This window comes from Pistacia vera, unplaced genomic scaffold (assembly GCF_008641045.1).
Source record: "Pistacia vera cultivar Batoury unplaced genomic scaffold, PisVer_v2 Contig188, whole genome shotgun sequence".
Taxonomy (NCBI): domain Eukaryota; kingdom Viridiplantae; phylum Streptophyta; class Magnoliopsida; order Sapindales; family Anacardiaceae; genus Pistacia; species Pistacia vera.
In genome coordinates this window covers 1,173,252-1,188,897 of record NW_022195981.1, presented here as the reverse complement: position 1 = coordinate 1,188,897, position 15,646 = coordinate 1,173,252, and the positions used below count along the sequence as shown (strand labels likewise).

The 15,646-nt window shown below is 35.4% G+C and overlaps 3 protein-coding genes across 3 annotated transcripts; 2 read left to right on the top strand and 1 right to left on the bottom strand.

Annotated features, from left to right (window-relative positions):
* Positions 1-1,940: 1,940 nt before the first annotated feature.
* On the top strand, positions 1,941-3,601 carry LOC116127029 (7-deoxyloganetin glucosyltransferase-like). Its single transcript, XM_031412695.1, has 2 exons — positions 1,941-2,457; positions 2,587-3,601. The coding sequence occupies exons 1-2, from the start codon at positions 1,941-1,943 to the stop codon at positions 3,519-3,521; spliced, it is 1,452 nt and encodes a 483-aa protein (XP_031268555.1). The 3' UTR covers positions 3,522-3,601.
* Positions 3,602-8,681: 5,080 nt separating this feature from the next.
* On the top strand, positions 8,682-10,857 carry LOC116126943 (annexin D2-like). The gene is made up of 5 exons (XM_031412613.1): positions 8,682-8,825; positions 9,470-9,615; positions 9,773-9,991; positions 10,135-10,347; positions 10,419-10,857. The coding sequence occupies exons 1-5, from the start codon at positions 8,750-8,752 to the stop codon at positions 10,713-10,715; spliced, it is 951 nt and encodes a 316-aa protein (XP_031268473.1). The 5' UTR covers positions 8,682-8,749; the 3' UTR covers positions 10,716-10,857.
* Positions 10,858-12,111: 1,254 nt separating this feature from the next.
* Positions 12,112-15,439, bottom strand: LOC116127014. The gene is made up of 5 exons (XM_031412677.1): positions 15,247-15,439; positions 15,066-15,139; positions 13,789-13,915; positions 13,389-13,703; positions 12,112-12,656 (listed from the first exon to the last, which is right to left on the bottom strand). Exons 1-5 carry the CDS (start codon positions 15,361-15,363, stop codon positions 12,384-12,386), a joined length of 906 nt encoding a protein of 301 aa, XP_031268537.1. The 5' UTR covers positions 15,364-15,439; the 3' UTR covers positions 12,112-12,383.
* Positions 15,440-15,646: the final 207 nt, after the last annotated feature.

Genomic DNA, 15,646 nt, shown 5'->3' with positions numbered 1-15,646 from the left:
ATTCGACCTGGAACCAAAGGGGAAGCTCAAGGCTCAAAATCGGCCCAATGATTCAAGACCCCATTTGATATCCCAAGGAGCTCAAGCCGAAGGGCTCAGACCGTCAAATAGAGTCACTTAGGTGGTTTACCTAAGATCATGGTTTATCTACCATAGGAAAGAACAATGGCTAATATTAAGGGAGTAAATGACATATTCCCACCCAAGGCTTGATGAAATCCAAGTTGGTACCCCAAGTTCCATTTATTCCAGATTCCCACCCTTAAAGTAACAAAAAATGGTTAGATATAACGGCTCAGGGGTAAATTGGTCATTTGCACATTAGTAGATCGCCGCCCCTAACAAAGCTCTAGTGCACATTAGCCAACATCATTGCCGATGTTTTTTGCCCTTTTCCGACGATTCTTCCACCCAAAATCACCCTTGTCACCACCATTTGAACCCTTATCCTCCCCTCTATAAAACCTCATCCTTCACAACCCCTAATCACTCGCTGATCGCTAACCACTACAGCCGCCACATGCGGCTAGTTTTTGTCGATCTCCACTGGTGAATGGCCACTAAACAATTGCTGGGGACATAGGGGTTTGTAGATTTGGAGACGCTTGTTGCAGTGGTGATGTCCAATTGGATTTTTGTCGTCGGAATCGATCGAAATCCAGTGAACAACGACGAAAACCTAAGTCTAACGGCACCAGCAATTGGAGGGCCCAATGAGTAGAGAACCAGAGGGGTTTTGGACGATGGACGATGGGGAAGGTGATGGAGGTGACCAGGGGGTTCGCCGCCATCGAAAACAGCCCAGATCCAATGAAAACCGAGACAGTGTGCAGTCATTGAGGGTGTAATTGAAGTAATTTGAAAATAAGATGGTTAATTATAATTTTTGTAATTTAGGGGTTAAAGCATAATTTATTAATTTAGGGTTAAGGGTATTATGGTAATTACACCCTCACTATCCTAAAAATTGTTAAAAATGTTATTTTAAGGGTAAGAATCTGGAATAAATAGAACTTGGGGTACCAACTTGGGATTTTGTCAAACCTTGGGTGGGAATATGTCGTTTTCTCATACTAAGGCATGCAAAGTTGACAATTAAGGCATTAGGGGGGCAAAAGAGACACTCAACAATTAACGCTCCCAAACTCCATCAACTATTCTCTATGAAGCAAATTGTTGTGCTGACATATTCAATGTATGACAACAACCCTTAATAAACATTTGCATATCAGCCAAATTGATTTTTGTTAACCTCTTGTGACCTGGTCGTCCTCAAAACTCGAAAAAAGCTCATCTGATTTAGGCGTTGGAAGTTTAACGTCAATGGCACCTGCACTAATCCCCTTTAACCTATTTTATATGTGCATAGGAGAGAATCATGCACGATAAGTTGGGACCAGAGTGCTTAGCTTGAAAGGACCAAAATCTACGCCTATGATGTTTCGAACGTCAACATAAATTAATAACGATTCATTTCTATGGAGATATAAACATAATTTTTTTTTAAATTTATTTAGTTTTTAAATACGATATTAGTCACATTTTATATTATTATTTATAAAGAAAATTATTCAAATTGAAAAAACACCTCTTCTCCTATTGACACTCCTTATAAAACAATGACTTTTTACAACTATCTATAGGTGCACTACGTTTGTCAAACAGGAGTTGCGGTCCAATAATAAGTCAATATATTTATTATATTGTTGCTTATTAATCTTTCTCTCGGCCGGCACCAACAATTTCTTCTGGTTACAAACATCAAGGGAGTATTTAATTAAATGATTTTCTTCATTTTCAACATATGTACGTATACACCAAAACCAATCCAACGCAGGCTGCCCTGACCTGTGTTATATAAAACCTAGGCATTGTCTTTTCCGGTTCAGCGAGCCCCATTTTTTACTGTCTCAGCGCAAAAGAAATTTAGAAAAACAAAGATGGATTTGAAGTCAGTAGTTGATAAACCTCACGCTGTTTGTATTCCATATCCAGCTCAAGGTCACATTAATCCAATTCTCAAGCTGGCAAAACTCCTTCACTTGAAAGGCTTTCACATAACCTTTGTCAACACTGAATACAATCATAGACGTTTACTCAACTCAAGGGGCACCAACCATCTTGAAGGCCTGCCTGACTTTCGCTTTGAAACCATCCCGGACGGTCTTCCTTTTTCTGACGCCGATGTTACCCAAGACACTCCTTCTCTTTGTGACTCCACCTCCAAGTATTGCTTTGCCCCTTTTTGCAATCTTATTCGTAAACTCAATGATACTTCATCTTCCAAAGTCCCACCCGTCACTTGTATTGTCTCAGATGGTTCCATGGCCTTCACTGTCGATGCTGCTGAAGAGTTCGGAATCCCTGATGTACTTTTCTGGACACCGAGCGCCTGTGGCCTTCTATGCTATACGCAGCTCCATCTTCTTGTTGAAAGAGGCTTAACACCGCTTAAAGGTATGATACTAAATGATTAACAACCAAAGTCTCAGCTTTTTTATTTCTCATTGATAGATTCTCAGTTCAAGAACGATGCTTTAATATCTTGATAGTGAACTTTTTTTTTTTGTTTGGCTTCCTAAACAGATGTTAGCTACCTCACCAACGAGTATCTGGAAACTACTGTAGACTGGATTCCGGGGATGAAAAGTATTCGTTTACGGGATTTTCCGGCTTTCATTAGAACTACAGATGCAAATGACATCATGGTCAATTACATCATCAGGGAAATTCAGAAAGCTTCCAAGGCTTCTGCCATCGTTTTGAACACGTTTGACTCCTTGGAACAAGCTGTTTTGGATGCCCTCTCAGTCCTGCTGCCTCCTATTTACACCATTGGTCCCCTTCCGTTGCTTACCCGTCAGATTGCGGATGGAAAATTAAATTTCGATCTGAGTTTGTGGAAAGAACAGTTTGACACAGTAGAATGGCTCGATTCGAAGGAACCCGGCTCTGTGGTGTATGTAAATTTCGGAAGTATCACTGTAATGACTCCAGAACAACTCATTGAGTTTGCTTGGGGACTAGCTAATAGCAAAATGCAATTTCTGTGGATAATAAGGCCCGATCTTGTTGCTGGTGACTCAGCAGTTCTTGCACCAGAGTTTCTCACTGAAACCAAGGACAGAGGCATGTTAGCAAGTTGGTGTCCGCAAGAGAAAGTGCTAAACCACCCATCAATAGGAGGATTTTTAAGTCACATGGGATGGAATTCAACAATTGAAAGTATATGCAATGGAATACCAATGGTTTGTTGGCCATTTTTTGCTGAACAGCAGACCAACTGTATGTATGCTTGTAATGAATGGGGTATTGGATTGGAGATTGATAATAATGTAAAGAGAGATGAAGTAACGAAGCTTGTGAGTGAATTGATGCAGGGAGAAAAGGGTAAAAAAATGAAAAAGCGAGCCGTCGAGTGGCAGATGAAGGCAGAAGAGGCTGCTGCACCCGGTGGTTCTTCGTACCAAAACCTTGAGAAGCTAATTTTTGAAGTTCTATCTCAGAAGCATACATATTGAGGGCGTTGTTGCTTTGACTTCTTCAATAAATAGATAGATAATAAAATAAATAAATATTAGGCTTTACCCTTCCGTAAAGCTCTGTTATTACTTCCATCACACAATAACGTAGAATGACTCATTTACCCTAAGATTTGACTTGGTTTTTATATCTTACAATATTAAAAAATTATGAGTGCGTTTGGTTTCCTATTTTTATCCATATTCCTAATCCTATTCTCCAAATATTGTTTGACATATTATTCCAGAAATATTACTATATTTTTTTAATTATTTTTTGACCCCTTAAGTTTATTAATTTCATTAAACAACCCCAAAAAAAAGTTTAAAAATTAGCAAAACACCCCTACCCACCCATTCTCGCCAGATTCCGGCAACTACCGTTGGTGGTAGCCACAATCTATCACAACGGCTTACATCTCGACCGAATTGACCGATAATTCACCGATCTGGCCTTTTCCAGCCAAATCCACTGTGGATTTGGCTGAAAAGGCCAGATCTGGCCGTCAGCAACCACCAAAGAAATGACCATCGTTGACAGACAACGATGGCCAACGATGGGCTTTTGTGGCCGTCAACGGCCACATCTAGCTGTAGATCTGGCCGTAGATCTGGCCAGATCTATGCGTTACTACACATATCCGACCGGTTTGTGTTGTAACACAATTTTCCAACCAGATTCCGACGATGGTGGCTTGAATCTAGCACTATGGGTGGTGGGGTGTTTTTGTCATTTTACAAAAAATTTATATATTGGGGTGTTTAATTAAATTAGCAAACCTATGGGATTTTTTAGAAATTTTTAAAATTTACTCCCTTATCCAACTACCCAATATTATTCCTAAAATCATATCCAAAATAATAAACCAAACGCACCCTATATTCTCTTTCTTTCTTTTGACTCCCCAAAAGTCGTAATTCCTCCACAATATTTATGCAACCTCCTCCACCCTATCTCCTCCATCTCACTACCTCCCAACCCTATTTCCTCCATCTTGCAGTGTCGTGCCTCCTCGTCCCATCTCACCCATTGTGTTTGTCCACCCTATTTCTGCCACTGCATCTCCTCCTCCGCCACAAATCTCTCACCATCAACCAACCCAGCCCCACATTGCAAACCCCACATATTCAACAAACCTTATTTTCTCTAATTTGGGCTTTTACTCCTTAATTTTCTATTCCCTTTAATCTTACAATGTATGTTTTGTGCATGAGACTAAAGAAAAAAAAAATCATATTATTATTATCTGAAAGTATAAGGATGGTTTTCATAAAATATCCCAAAGTAAGCATCTAAGATATGGTCGTCATTTGGCTGTCATTGAAGGTTAGATTTTTTACTGTCATGGTCATCAATGACAGTCAAGATAAAACCATCGTCAACAGTTAGATCGGTGTATGATCGGCTAGATCTAAACACATTCAACAATGACCACCCTTGCTTGTTTTTGGTAGGTAAAAAACTATTATTTTCATCACATTTTCAGTACACATCATGCACAGCAAAACTCTATACTTTCCCCTATATAATAACTTAAAACCTGATACCTTTTCATCATCTCAAACACTTTCTTTTCTCTACAAACACATTCTTGCTTGTTTTTGGTCCAAAGATCGAAATTCTTAACGATAGTTAGTTGTATTCTCCTATTTTCGCAATAATATATAGCTTGTTTTACAATCGGATTAATTGCATTTTATATGTTTCAGATTTATTTACTTACTTTTGAAGGACATTTCAACATTGGTTTTCAAAATTACGGTGGCAAAAAAGCAACTCCTTCTATTCAATATCGATATGGGGTGAAGAAGAGTCAAAGTTTATTAAAAAAATATGATACATTATTGAGGTTGAAGGGTTGATTAGATTAGAAGAATTTATTACTACATTGCCAATAGTGTCATTATAAGTCTCAACATTATCTTATCGATATTCTTATATCAAATATGTCGGTTCCATGTATCAATGTACTTTTAGTAATATCGGTATTTGATGGTCAAAAATTTAGTTGCGATAAATAAAAGACGTTAACACTTTTTAGTAACAGCGAACGTATTTAATATTAAATGATCTCACATAGAGCAAATAGTGGGCCTTTTGATTTGACACTCTTCAAAGCTTCTAAGGCCCATTAACATCATTTTCTATTCTTAGTTTAAAATTTAAATTTGAAAGCGTCCTACCTAAATATAATATTAATATCATATAGTTGTATGATATTTAGGTAAGATGACAAAAGACTTTCAAACTAATAACATAATCTTCATCAAATAATTTATTGATTTTGATAAAGCATAGCCAACTTTGAATTAGACTATTGTTTACTTATTTTAAATCAAAGTAAAGACACATGTATGTATGAGTTCATATAAGTTCAATTATTTATTTGACTCTTATATATACATTACAAAATGATATTGTATTGTTTTATATTTTAATAATAATTGATTATATAGATAAATCCAAAGAGGCTAAGGTTGGTCTAGGTCTAAATTCAAATTCAAATTCAACTTTAATGATAAACTTGTCCTTAACCCTTATAAAACCCATATGACATCTTTAATTTTTATGTTATAAATGACAAAGGAAGGAATCAAATATTTTTGGTTAAAAACATTAATCTCCTTGAGGTATAATATAATAACAAAAATTCCCTTAAGATTTTGAAAATAATAAAATTATCTTTATTATTAAGTTTTATGTATTAAAATAAACGGTAAAAGGACAATTTGGTGATATTCACTAACTCACAATAGTATAAATTTTAACGGCTTACAAATAGCTGATTAACATTAGGGGGATTTATGTTATTTCGGAAACTTCAATGAGATTTTGTTATTATATCAATCATTCCTTAGGGGGATTAAGGTTTCAAACATAATAAAAATTCCTATCCGTTAAGTTTTAGGGTTTCAAACATAATAAAAATTCCTATGCGTTAAGTTTTAGGTGTTAAAATAGTAAAAGTGTAATTTAGTAATATTTACTAACTCATAACAGTATAATTTGAAAAACTCACTAATAGTTCGTTAATGACAAAGGAAATTTTGTTATTTTTAAAATCTTAAGGGGATTTTGTTAGTATATCAAACCTTATGGGGATTAATGGCATTAACTCATAAGAAAATTGTAAAGTAAGAAAATGAGGGTTAAAGACATAGACCTTGAGGTACGATGAAATAACAAAAATTCCTCCAAAATTTAAAAAATAACAAAAATATTAACATTGTTAAGTTTTTTATGTTAAAATAAAAGGTAAAATGATAATTTAATAATATTTCTTAACTCATAACCAAATAAATTTTAAAGATTTATTAACAATTCATTAATAGTTTGAGTATTTTTATTATTTCAAAACCCCAAAAGAATTTTTATTATTATCTCATATATTAGAATTCGATGTCTTTAACCCTTCAATATATTATGAGTAATGTTACAGACACCAAAAATTACATACTGAATCTATGTACCGAATGACGTGACAAAATCCTGACTATTGATTCATTATCAATTAATATTAATAAACAATCAAGATTTTACCAAATTATTTAGTACACAAATTCAGTGTACAACCATGATAACTCTATCGTTTTCGATATATTATATCCTCAACCTCAACATCAACAACTTAATCATTGTGGTAAGAAAAAATTTATGTTTATTAATTTATTAAATTTATATTAATAAAATAATAAACATAAAAAAAAAAGTAAAAATTGATAATACCAAGAAAAAGATAGATGGAGACCATGTTAGAGGTGTGGCCCCACGAGTGAAAGCAATAATATTGAAGAGGACAAAAAGGGAGAAAAAAAAACAAACAACAGTTGTCGATTGACCTACTCTCATCCACTCCATTTTCTTTAAATAGCACGTGGCATTATTACATTCATAAAAGGTTTACATCCACGTCACAATTGCATCAACATAGAATATTATCAGTTTTCACATGAAATTTCAACCTGACACCCGTACTATGCCTAACTTTACGCGCATCAATTAACGTGTATATTAATTAATTTATTTTTAATAATTTATCATAATTTATGTTTTAGGATTCTAGAACCATAGATGAATAAGACTCCGATTAGTTATTTTTGGGTGGTTTTAAAATAATCTTTTGAAAAAAATTAAATTAAATTGGCATTATGATATAGAATTTTAAAAATTATATAAATACTCTTATATTTATTTATTTACTAAATACCCTTATAATAAAATATTCAAAGTTAACAAAAGCATCACTAATTCACTCATAAATACAGATAACCAGCCACCACCACCGGAGATTGGTTAGAGTCCTCTTATCGACGTATGACCGGCTCGATCTGGTCGATCATGGGTCGATAAAAGGCCAGATCTGTGGCTAGATCTGGCCATTGATTGTCGGATCTGGCCGCATTCTTGGCCGTCATTGACGACTATATCTTGGCCGTCATTGACAACTGTCTATAGCCAAAGAACGGCCAGATCTTTGGCTGTATATCTAACCTTTTCCGACCAGATCCAACGTAGATCTGATCGGAAAAAGCTAGATCGGTGCACTACCGGCCAAATTCAGCCGGTAATGCGTCATTACACCAGATTCTGGCCAGCTTCCGATAGTGGTAGCCGGAATCTAGTAAATTTTGGTTATTGGGGTGTTTTTTTTAATTTTTAAATTTTTTTTTTGGGGTTGTTTAGTTAAATTAATCAATTTAGGGGGATTAAATGAAATATGAATTTTAAAATAATTCTTTAAAACATACATAGAAATAATTTAGAAAACTTTTCTCAAAGAAATAATTTGGGAAAACTAGAATAGTTTTTCCAATAAGTGAACCAAAGGGAGCCGGTTGCTATTTTTATTAAGAATTGAGGACGGTTTCTAACACAAGATTTCTTGAATAATATATCTAAGATTCTTTATCGAATTACAATTAATTAACATAATCACCCTTTATTTTTTTAATAAATTGATAATATGATCTTATTCGATTAATATTTTATTTTTTCATTCAAATATGCTAACAAATCTAACAAAATTATGTCAACTTTTGACACAAACCCTTTCCAAACTTAATCTAGATCTCCTCTCTTTCTTTGGTAGTAAAAAGCTAATTATTTTCACCACATTTTCTGTACACATCATGCACTGCAAAACTCATTTTCCCCTATAAAATAACTCAAAACCTGGTACCTCTTCATAATCTCAAACGTTTTCTATACTCTACAAACACATTCAACGATGGCCACCCTTAAAGTTCCATCCCAGACTCCCTCTGCAGCCGAAGATGCTGAGCAACTCCAGAAGGCTTTTAAAGGTCTTCTTTTGATCACCCTTTTACTTATTTTTCTTTCTGGTTTCGTTTTTTTTATGGGGTTTGATCTTTTTGTTTCATCTTCATTTATGTTTGATCGTCTACTTGTTGATATTACAATGTACATTCACTGCCCTCTATAGTGTTGATTATGTTTGTGTTGGTTTTTTCTTGATGATCTTTTAAGTCAACCGTATATGATCTTGATCGGCTCTTAGCTTGACTTTGAAGAAGTTTTTGTATCATGTAGTGTTCATAAGATGGTGTTGGATCTATGTATAATCTTGTTTTTGTAAAGGGTGTTTTTTTTTTTTTTTTGTGTGTGTGTGTGTTTTTCATTGTTGATTTGAGTTGTAAATGGTGAGTCTTTCTTTTAATTTTGGATTTTTAAGCGTCTAGAAATGTCAAATCAATTGTTTATCACGTTGAGATGAAAAATCTGAGTTTTGATGACTTCAAAGACTATAGTTACTCTGTTTATTGTATAGTTCTGTTTGTTGTTGTTTGGATCTAAGATCTAGCATCATCTCATCATGCTCTGTTCTTATATTCGAGTGTTATATCAATATCGCATCTATTTAATGTGATTTGTTGCTTCTATGTATAATAATCACTAATTAAGGGCTGCTTTGATGATATGTTTGCAGGATGGGGCACGAATGAGGCTTTGATCATCTCTATCTTGGCTCACAGAAACGCCGCGCAGCGCAAATTAATTAGAGAAGTCTATGCTTCAACTTATGGGGAAGACCTTCTTAAGGCACTGGACAAAGAACTTTCAAGTGATTTTGAGGTCAGATTGTGATGTTTCTTAAGTTTTGTTCTGATTTCACCGGGTTGTTTCATGTAGGAGACTTGTTTTGGTGTGAAAGAGTTTTGATTTTGTACACTATGGTCTTAGTTTTTCATGATTTTTGTGTGTCTGTGTTTTTGTTTGCATTGAAAAACAGCGGGCTGTGTTGCTATGGACATTGACCCCTGCGGAACGTGATGCATATTTGGCCAATGAGGCGACTAAGAGGTTCACTTCAAGTAACTGGGTTCTCATGGAAATCGCCTGCACTAGATCTTCGCTTGAACTATTTGCAGTGAAGCAGGCCTACCAGGCTCGTTACAAGAAGTCCCTCGAGGAAGATGTTGCACATCACACAACCGGAGACTACCGCAAGGTTTTAGACTGTAGAATTTACTTCTTGTTTCATCTTGACAGAAAAAATCGATTCACTTCTTTGCAGTGCAACACTTTCTTTGTAATGTGCTTGCAATCCATGATATGGTTTATTGTTTTGCACTAATTCTGGATTTCTTGCAGCTTTTGGTTCCTCTTGTGAGCACATTCCGGTATGAAGGAGATGAGGTGAACACGTTGTTGGCAAAATCAGAGGCTAAGATTCTTCATGAGAAGATCTCAGACAAGAAGTATAATGATGAGGAGGTTATTCGGATTATTTCTACACGGAGCAAGGCACAGCTCAATGCAACTCTTAATCACTACAACAATGCATTTGGAAATGCCATCAACAAGGTATTGAAATGTTTTGTAGCTATCATATACCTTATTTACTTCTCTCATTCTAAAATGGTTCTTATCTTCAGAATTTGAAGGTTGATCCCAACGACGACTTTCTTAAACTACTGAGAGCAACAATCAAGTGCTTGACTTGCCCAGAGAAGTACTTTGAGAAGCTTTTGCGCCTTGCCATCAACAAGTTGGGAACGGATGAATGGGCTCTTACTAGAGTAGTAACAACGCGTGCTGAAGTGGACATGCAACGCATTAAGGAGGAATACCGTAAGAGGAACAGTGTCACTCTGGAGAAGGCAATTGCTGTTGACACTTCTGGGGACTATGAGAAAATGCTTCTTGCTTTGATTGGACATGGAGATGCTTAAACAGTAGCTATGCTTTTATCTTTTGCTTGTATGCTTGGCTGATTTTGCTTGTATTACTCTGCTTTGCCAGTTTTCTGAGAGTTGTAAGTTGGAACATGTGGGTGTTTTCTTAAATAATGTAATATTAAGACTGTTTTTGCCATGGACAAGAGAATTTCAATTTACCATTATAATTATTAGAAAATTATGAGAAATTTCTCTGCATAATCAAAGACTCATATGACTGGTTCTAAGTCCGAGAATATCTAAATTTTGTTTAAGAGACAAAAGTATTTGAAATAGTCTTTAACCTAGTTATTCTTAATTACTCTCGTTTAACCGAGTTATTCTTAATTACTCTCGATGAAAAGTAACAAATATAGTCTAACATCTCTAGCATTATTTTAAAACCACGCCCGGCCTGGACAATTTAACCAGGACCTGACATTTCACTGGGTTGGGTTAATATTTTTTTTATTCACTCAAAAACCATAGAATTTGGAATGATGATTGACGAACAATTAAAGGCCGGGATTTTAAGACTTTTGAAGAGAAAGTGCCGATGAGTACAATGATGGCAACCGAGTTGATTTTTGATGAGTGAATCGACAGGAAATCGAAAGAATGTGGCGACGACAACAACCAACTTTGGCAGACAATTGGCGAGACTAACGGGGTTGGGGTGTGGTGGGTTTTGGTTGAAAGGAAGAGGGAATTATTTTCGGGCTAATAGGGAGGGTTGTTGACGCTAGCGTCGATGAAATCTAGCCTGAAATGTTGACGCCTAATCTTGGGTAGACTTTTTGGGGAATACGCTGAAGAGACGATTGAGATTGCATTTGAGGTGTCGCCACCGCCAACCAAAAGCCGACCGATTTGTATTTAGGATGTGTTTGCTAAATTTCAAACCTATAAGAACTTAACTGTAATTTTTAGGGATATATTTGCTAAATTTTAAAAGTTGTCATCCAAGCCAATCAAAACGGTCAACCTGGGACCCGAAAACCTTGCCAGGTTTCACCCCAAGTTGATTTTCAAAACATTGATCTCTAGAATGCTCTAATGAAGTTGTTAAATCATACTAATAAATACTAGGTTATCAAACCTAGTATATATTTCATTAAAGGTATAATTGATAAATCATTTAAATTTACAAGAAGATTTCTTTAAATAAAACCTTCACTCATATTCTATAAAAATATAAACATATTAACACTTTAAAGAGCTTAAGAAAAAATTCAAAATTTTCTACAAATAAAGGATAAAGGTAAGAATAACTTATCTAATCACTCATACTCTTGTATTCATTTTCAAAGCTGTATGCTATCACTAGTTTTCCATTCAAAGTTCCAATGCATCAAGTCATCAAGCAGATGATAATGGTGGGGGTCTTAATTATTCAAGAAAATGGAAGTCTAAACTGAAACAACATATTAAACAGTACCCAGAAAGACAGCAAAGTTTAAATATCTAAATTAGACAACCACCCACTGGTTCTGATCTAAAAGTTAACAACTAAACGAATTGCATAAGCCACAATCCACAGACTCAGATAGATGCCCTATACCAAGGATCATCATCAAGCATTGCAGGTCATTCACTGGTGAAAACATAGCGTCGACACTGGGATACGTAGAAACAGGACATTTACTGATAACTAAGCGATGCAACAACAAAGATGGTTGCAAGTCAAACCAAGGAAATGCTGCTCTCGCCACCGGGAGGCTTGCGGACACCACCAAAGTAGTCTCTGGATTCTGCCTTTCCATCAGAAAAAATGTTATTGCCGCTCATTTCTCTCAACTTAGCTGTGCTTAGAGGCTTTTCAGCTGATCCTGGAGGTACATCTCCCTTAAAGATATCATTGCCGGTCAATTCTTGGAACTTCTGGTTATGTATTTTCTTGGCGGTCTTTACTACAGGTTCTTCACTGAACAGGATATTACTCTGACCTCCAGCAGGCTATAAAGATTAAAAACAACTCTTCAGTACAAGTCACACTAAATACCACAGATGTGGAAGTTGAAAAGCTAACGCATCAAGCCAACCAAAGATGACCCGAAAACAATTCAGATGAGCCAACTGTAGAAAGGGAATTCAAATGGTAAAAGTGGCAGAAGCACGTCTTCTTTCAATTACCATACTTGAAGGTAGTACGAAGATAATTGACATCATATTTGTATAAAAAAAAAATGAAAGAAAAAAAAACAAATGAGTAGATACAGAAAAAGTTCTGAAATTATCATATATCCCATTCCAGATTGTGGCAGGAACTTGATAAGGGCATTATAGGCATGAGTTGATATAAAAGTTAAACCCTTGCAAGTGAGTGAGAAAATCAAGTTAAGTTTGCTTGATAAAGGTCAAGTATGATAAAAAGTTTTTAAATATTTGTACGCATTCCATGATATCTAACAGAATAGCTGCACTAATATTGACTGTTGAATTGTCCTAAAGCCTTCCACATGCATCAGGGAACTGAGCTACATCTTTGATTTTATAGCCATTTTTCATGGAAAAAGGCCTTTAAATTGAAACAATGCTACCTATAAAGTGGTATATAAAGCAAGGCATTGCTAGAGAGTCTATTGTTAATTTCCCATGCAAATTAGAGTCACAACATGAAAAGAGAGATTTAAATTAACTGAATAAGGACATGGGAAAGATCCTAGAACACTGGAAAAGTATACTCACATTGGAAACTTTCACGGAAGTGCGCACATTCCTAGGTGCAGGTTCCCCCATGTCTTTACTTTCTTTGGATTCCATGGAGCGTGCAGCAGCTAGCGATCGGGGCTGAATTTCAGGAGCAGGGCTGAATATATCATGGCCACTAATCTCTTTGAACTTTGCATTTGATATCTGCTTTTTATTCTTTAAGTCTGCCTCGGATTGCAATGTGCCACTTAACTCACGCTGCTTTGCTACCTCAGGAATAGAGGTAGGCTTCTTTGGGGAAACTGTCTCTTCAACACTGAATGAGATCTGGCTGATTCCATTCAATGCTTGCTGAAAATTCAACCACCAAAAGTAAAGTGAATTAGCATCATGAACACTCTTCATGTCTAAGTGTATAGAGAGACCAAATATGTACCTGATAAACGCGCACTCCTGTTTTATTATGATTAGCAGAATCAGATTCTGATGCACTGTTTTCACCATTGCCTGCAAATATGCCGCTGCCATTAATTTCCTTCAATTTATAACCTGAACAAGGCTTCCTGAAAACGTCAAAGCGAAAAGCTTTAGATCACAGTAGATAAAGATAATAGCCATAAATATCTTGAAATCAAGGCGCTAACATGCCCTTCAATGCATAAACTAAATGATGCAGCCTTATGCAGTGTCATGAACTTATTTAAAACTCTCAACATTTTCGCCACCCAAAGCATGGTTCAGATTTTCAGTTCAGTACAGATTAAATAATGCTCACTGGCATGATGAGAAAACTACATTTCAGATTCCAAACAACAATAGGCTCAACATCTACAAACTTAGCTCCAATTTTCCGGCACAAGATCATAAATTTCAAAAACTTCATTAAAGATCCAGGTGTAGCAACAGATTCCTAAAGTGCCACACACCAACATGCAGCATTAGAAAAACTGCATTTACTGCTAACCATAAAAGAGAAAAAAGAAAAACATCAAGTTACATGTTTACATTGTACAATGATTAATACATTTCCAAATTACAAGCAACAAAAGGATGACCATCAACACATTCGGCTCCAAATTTACCAGTGCAAGATCAAAATTTTCAAAAACTAATTCAAAATCCTGGCAAAAGCAACAGATTCTAAAGTGTCACACGCCAACATGCAAAACTGCAAAAACTAAATTCACTGCACACCAAAAAAACCCCCAAAAAATAAAGCTTCCTCCAACAAGTTACGTGCACACATTGCACAATGATAAACATTAGCATAAGATTTCATACAATCATCAAAACTAGAATAACCCATTACTTTCCAACAAATAAGGCACCAAATTGTTACCAGAACAAGATCAACTCTTTTTTTTTTTTTTTTTAAAAATAAAAAAAGAAATACATTTTGATTTTTTAAAAATAAAAAAAGAAATACATTTTGAAACTCATTATAATAAGACTCCTGTAAAAAAATTCTTTTTAGTTGTTCAATGCATTAGAATCAATCAAAATCAGTTCGAATTCTTGTCTTTTAAAGACTAATCAGACCCCATCATTTTCAAAAGAAAATGAAACAGTAGATCTGATTTCACATCCACTCATCTTCACATGCAAATTTTAAAAAACAAAACTTCACAGCTAAACTCAGCTCAAAAACTAAACTTTACACCAAAACTGAGCTGAAAACGGTCCTGTTTCAAACCAGATCTTCACTTTACTTACTTCTTGTTCAGTGACTGAGACTCTTCATCGGTGACTTGACCTCCGAACAACACTTTGCTGATGCCATCGGACGGCTGAGATTCAATGCACACCACCAATTCAAAATCACTAAACACAACCCAACATTTTCAAACTTAAAAAGAAAAAAGAGAGAGAGAAAAAAAAATGCATGAGATTTTACTTGGTGAGAGCGAGTAGCGGAGACGGGTGCGGCGGATTCCGACGGAGGAACTTCGGACCAGGTCAGCAGATCGGAAGTTGACACGTGGGGTTTCCTCACTGGCGTTGTTCTCTCCATGTCTGAGTTTTCTGTTGTTTCTTCTTTCTGTGAGTCTGAGTGAAAGTGTTGGCTCTGTTTTTTCTGTTTTTGTTTTCGTGTTTTCAGATATTTCTATTTTTAATTTTATTTATTTATTTTTTAATTTTGGAATTTTGACAGATAAAAAAAATCCACCAAACTAATTTGAAAAACAAGTACTCTCGTGAGTACAAGATGTACTCATACTCGCTATCTTTAGTAGAGAGTGAGTAATAAGAAAAATAATATGATATTATCAACTTAACGTTTAATTTTTAAATTT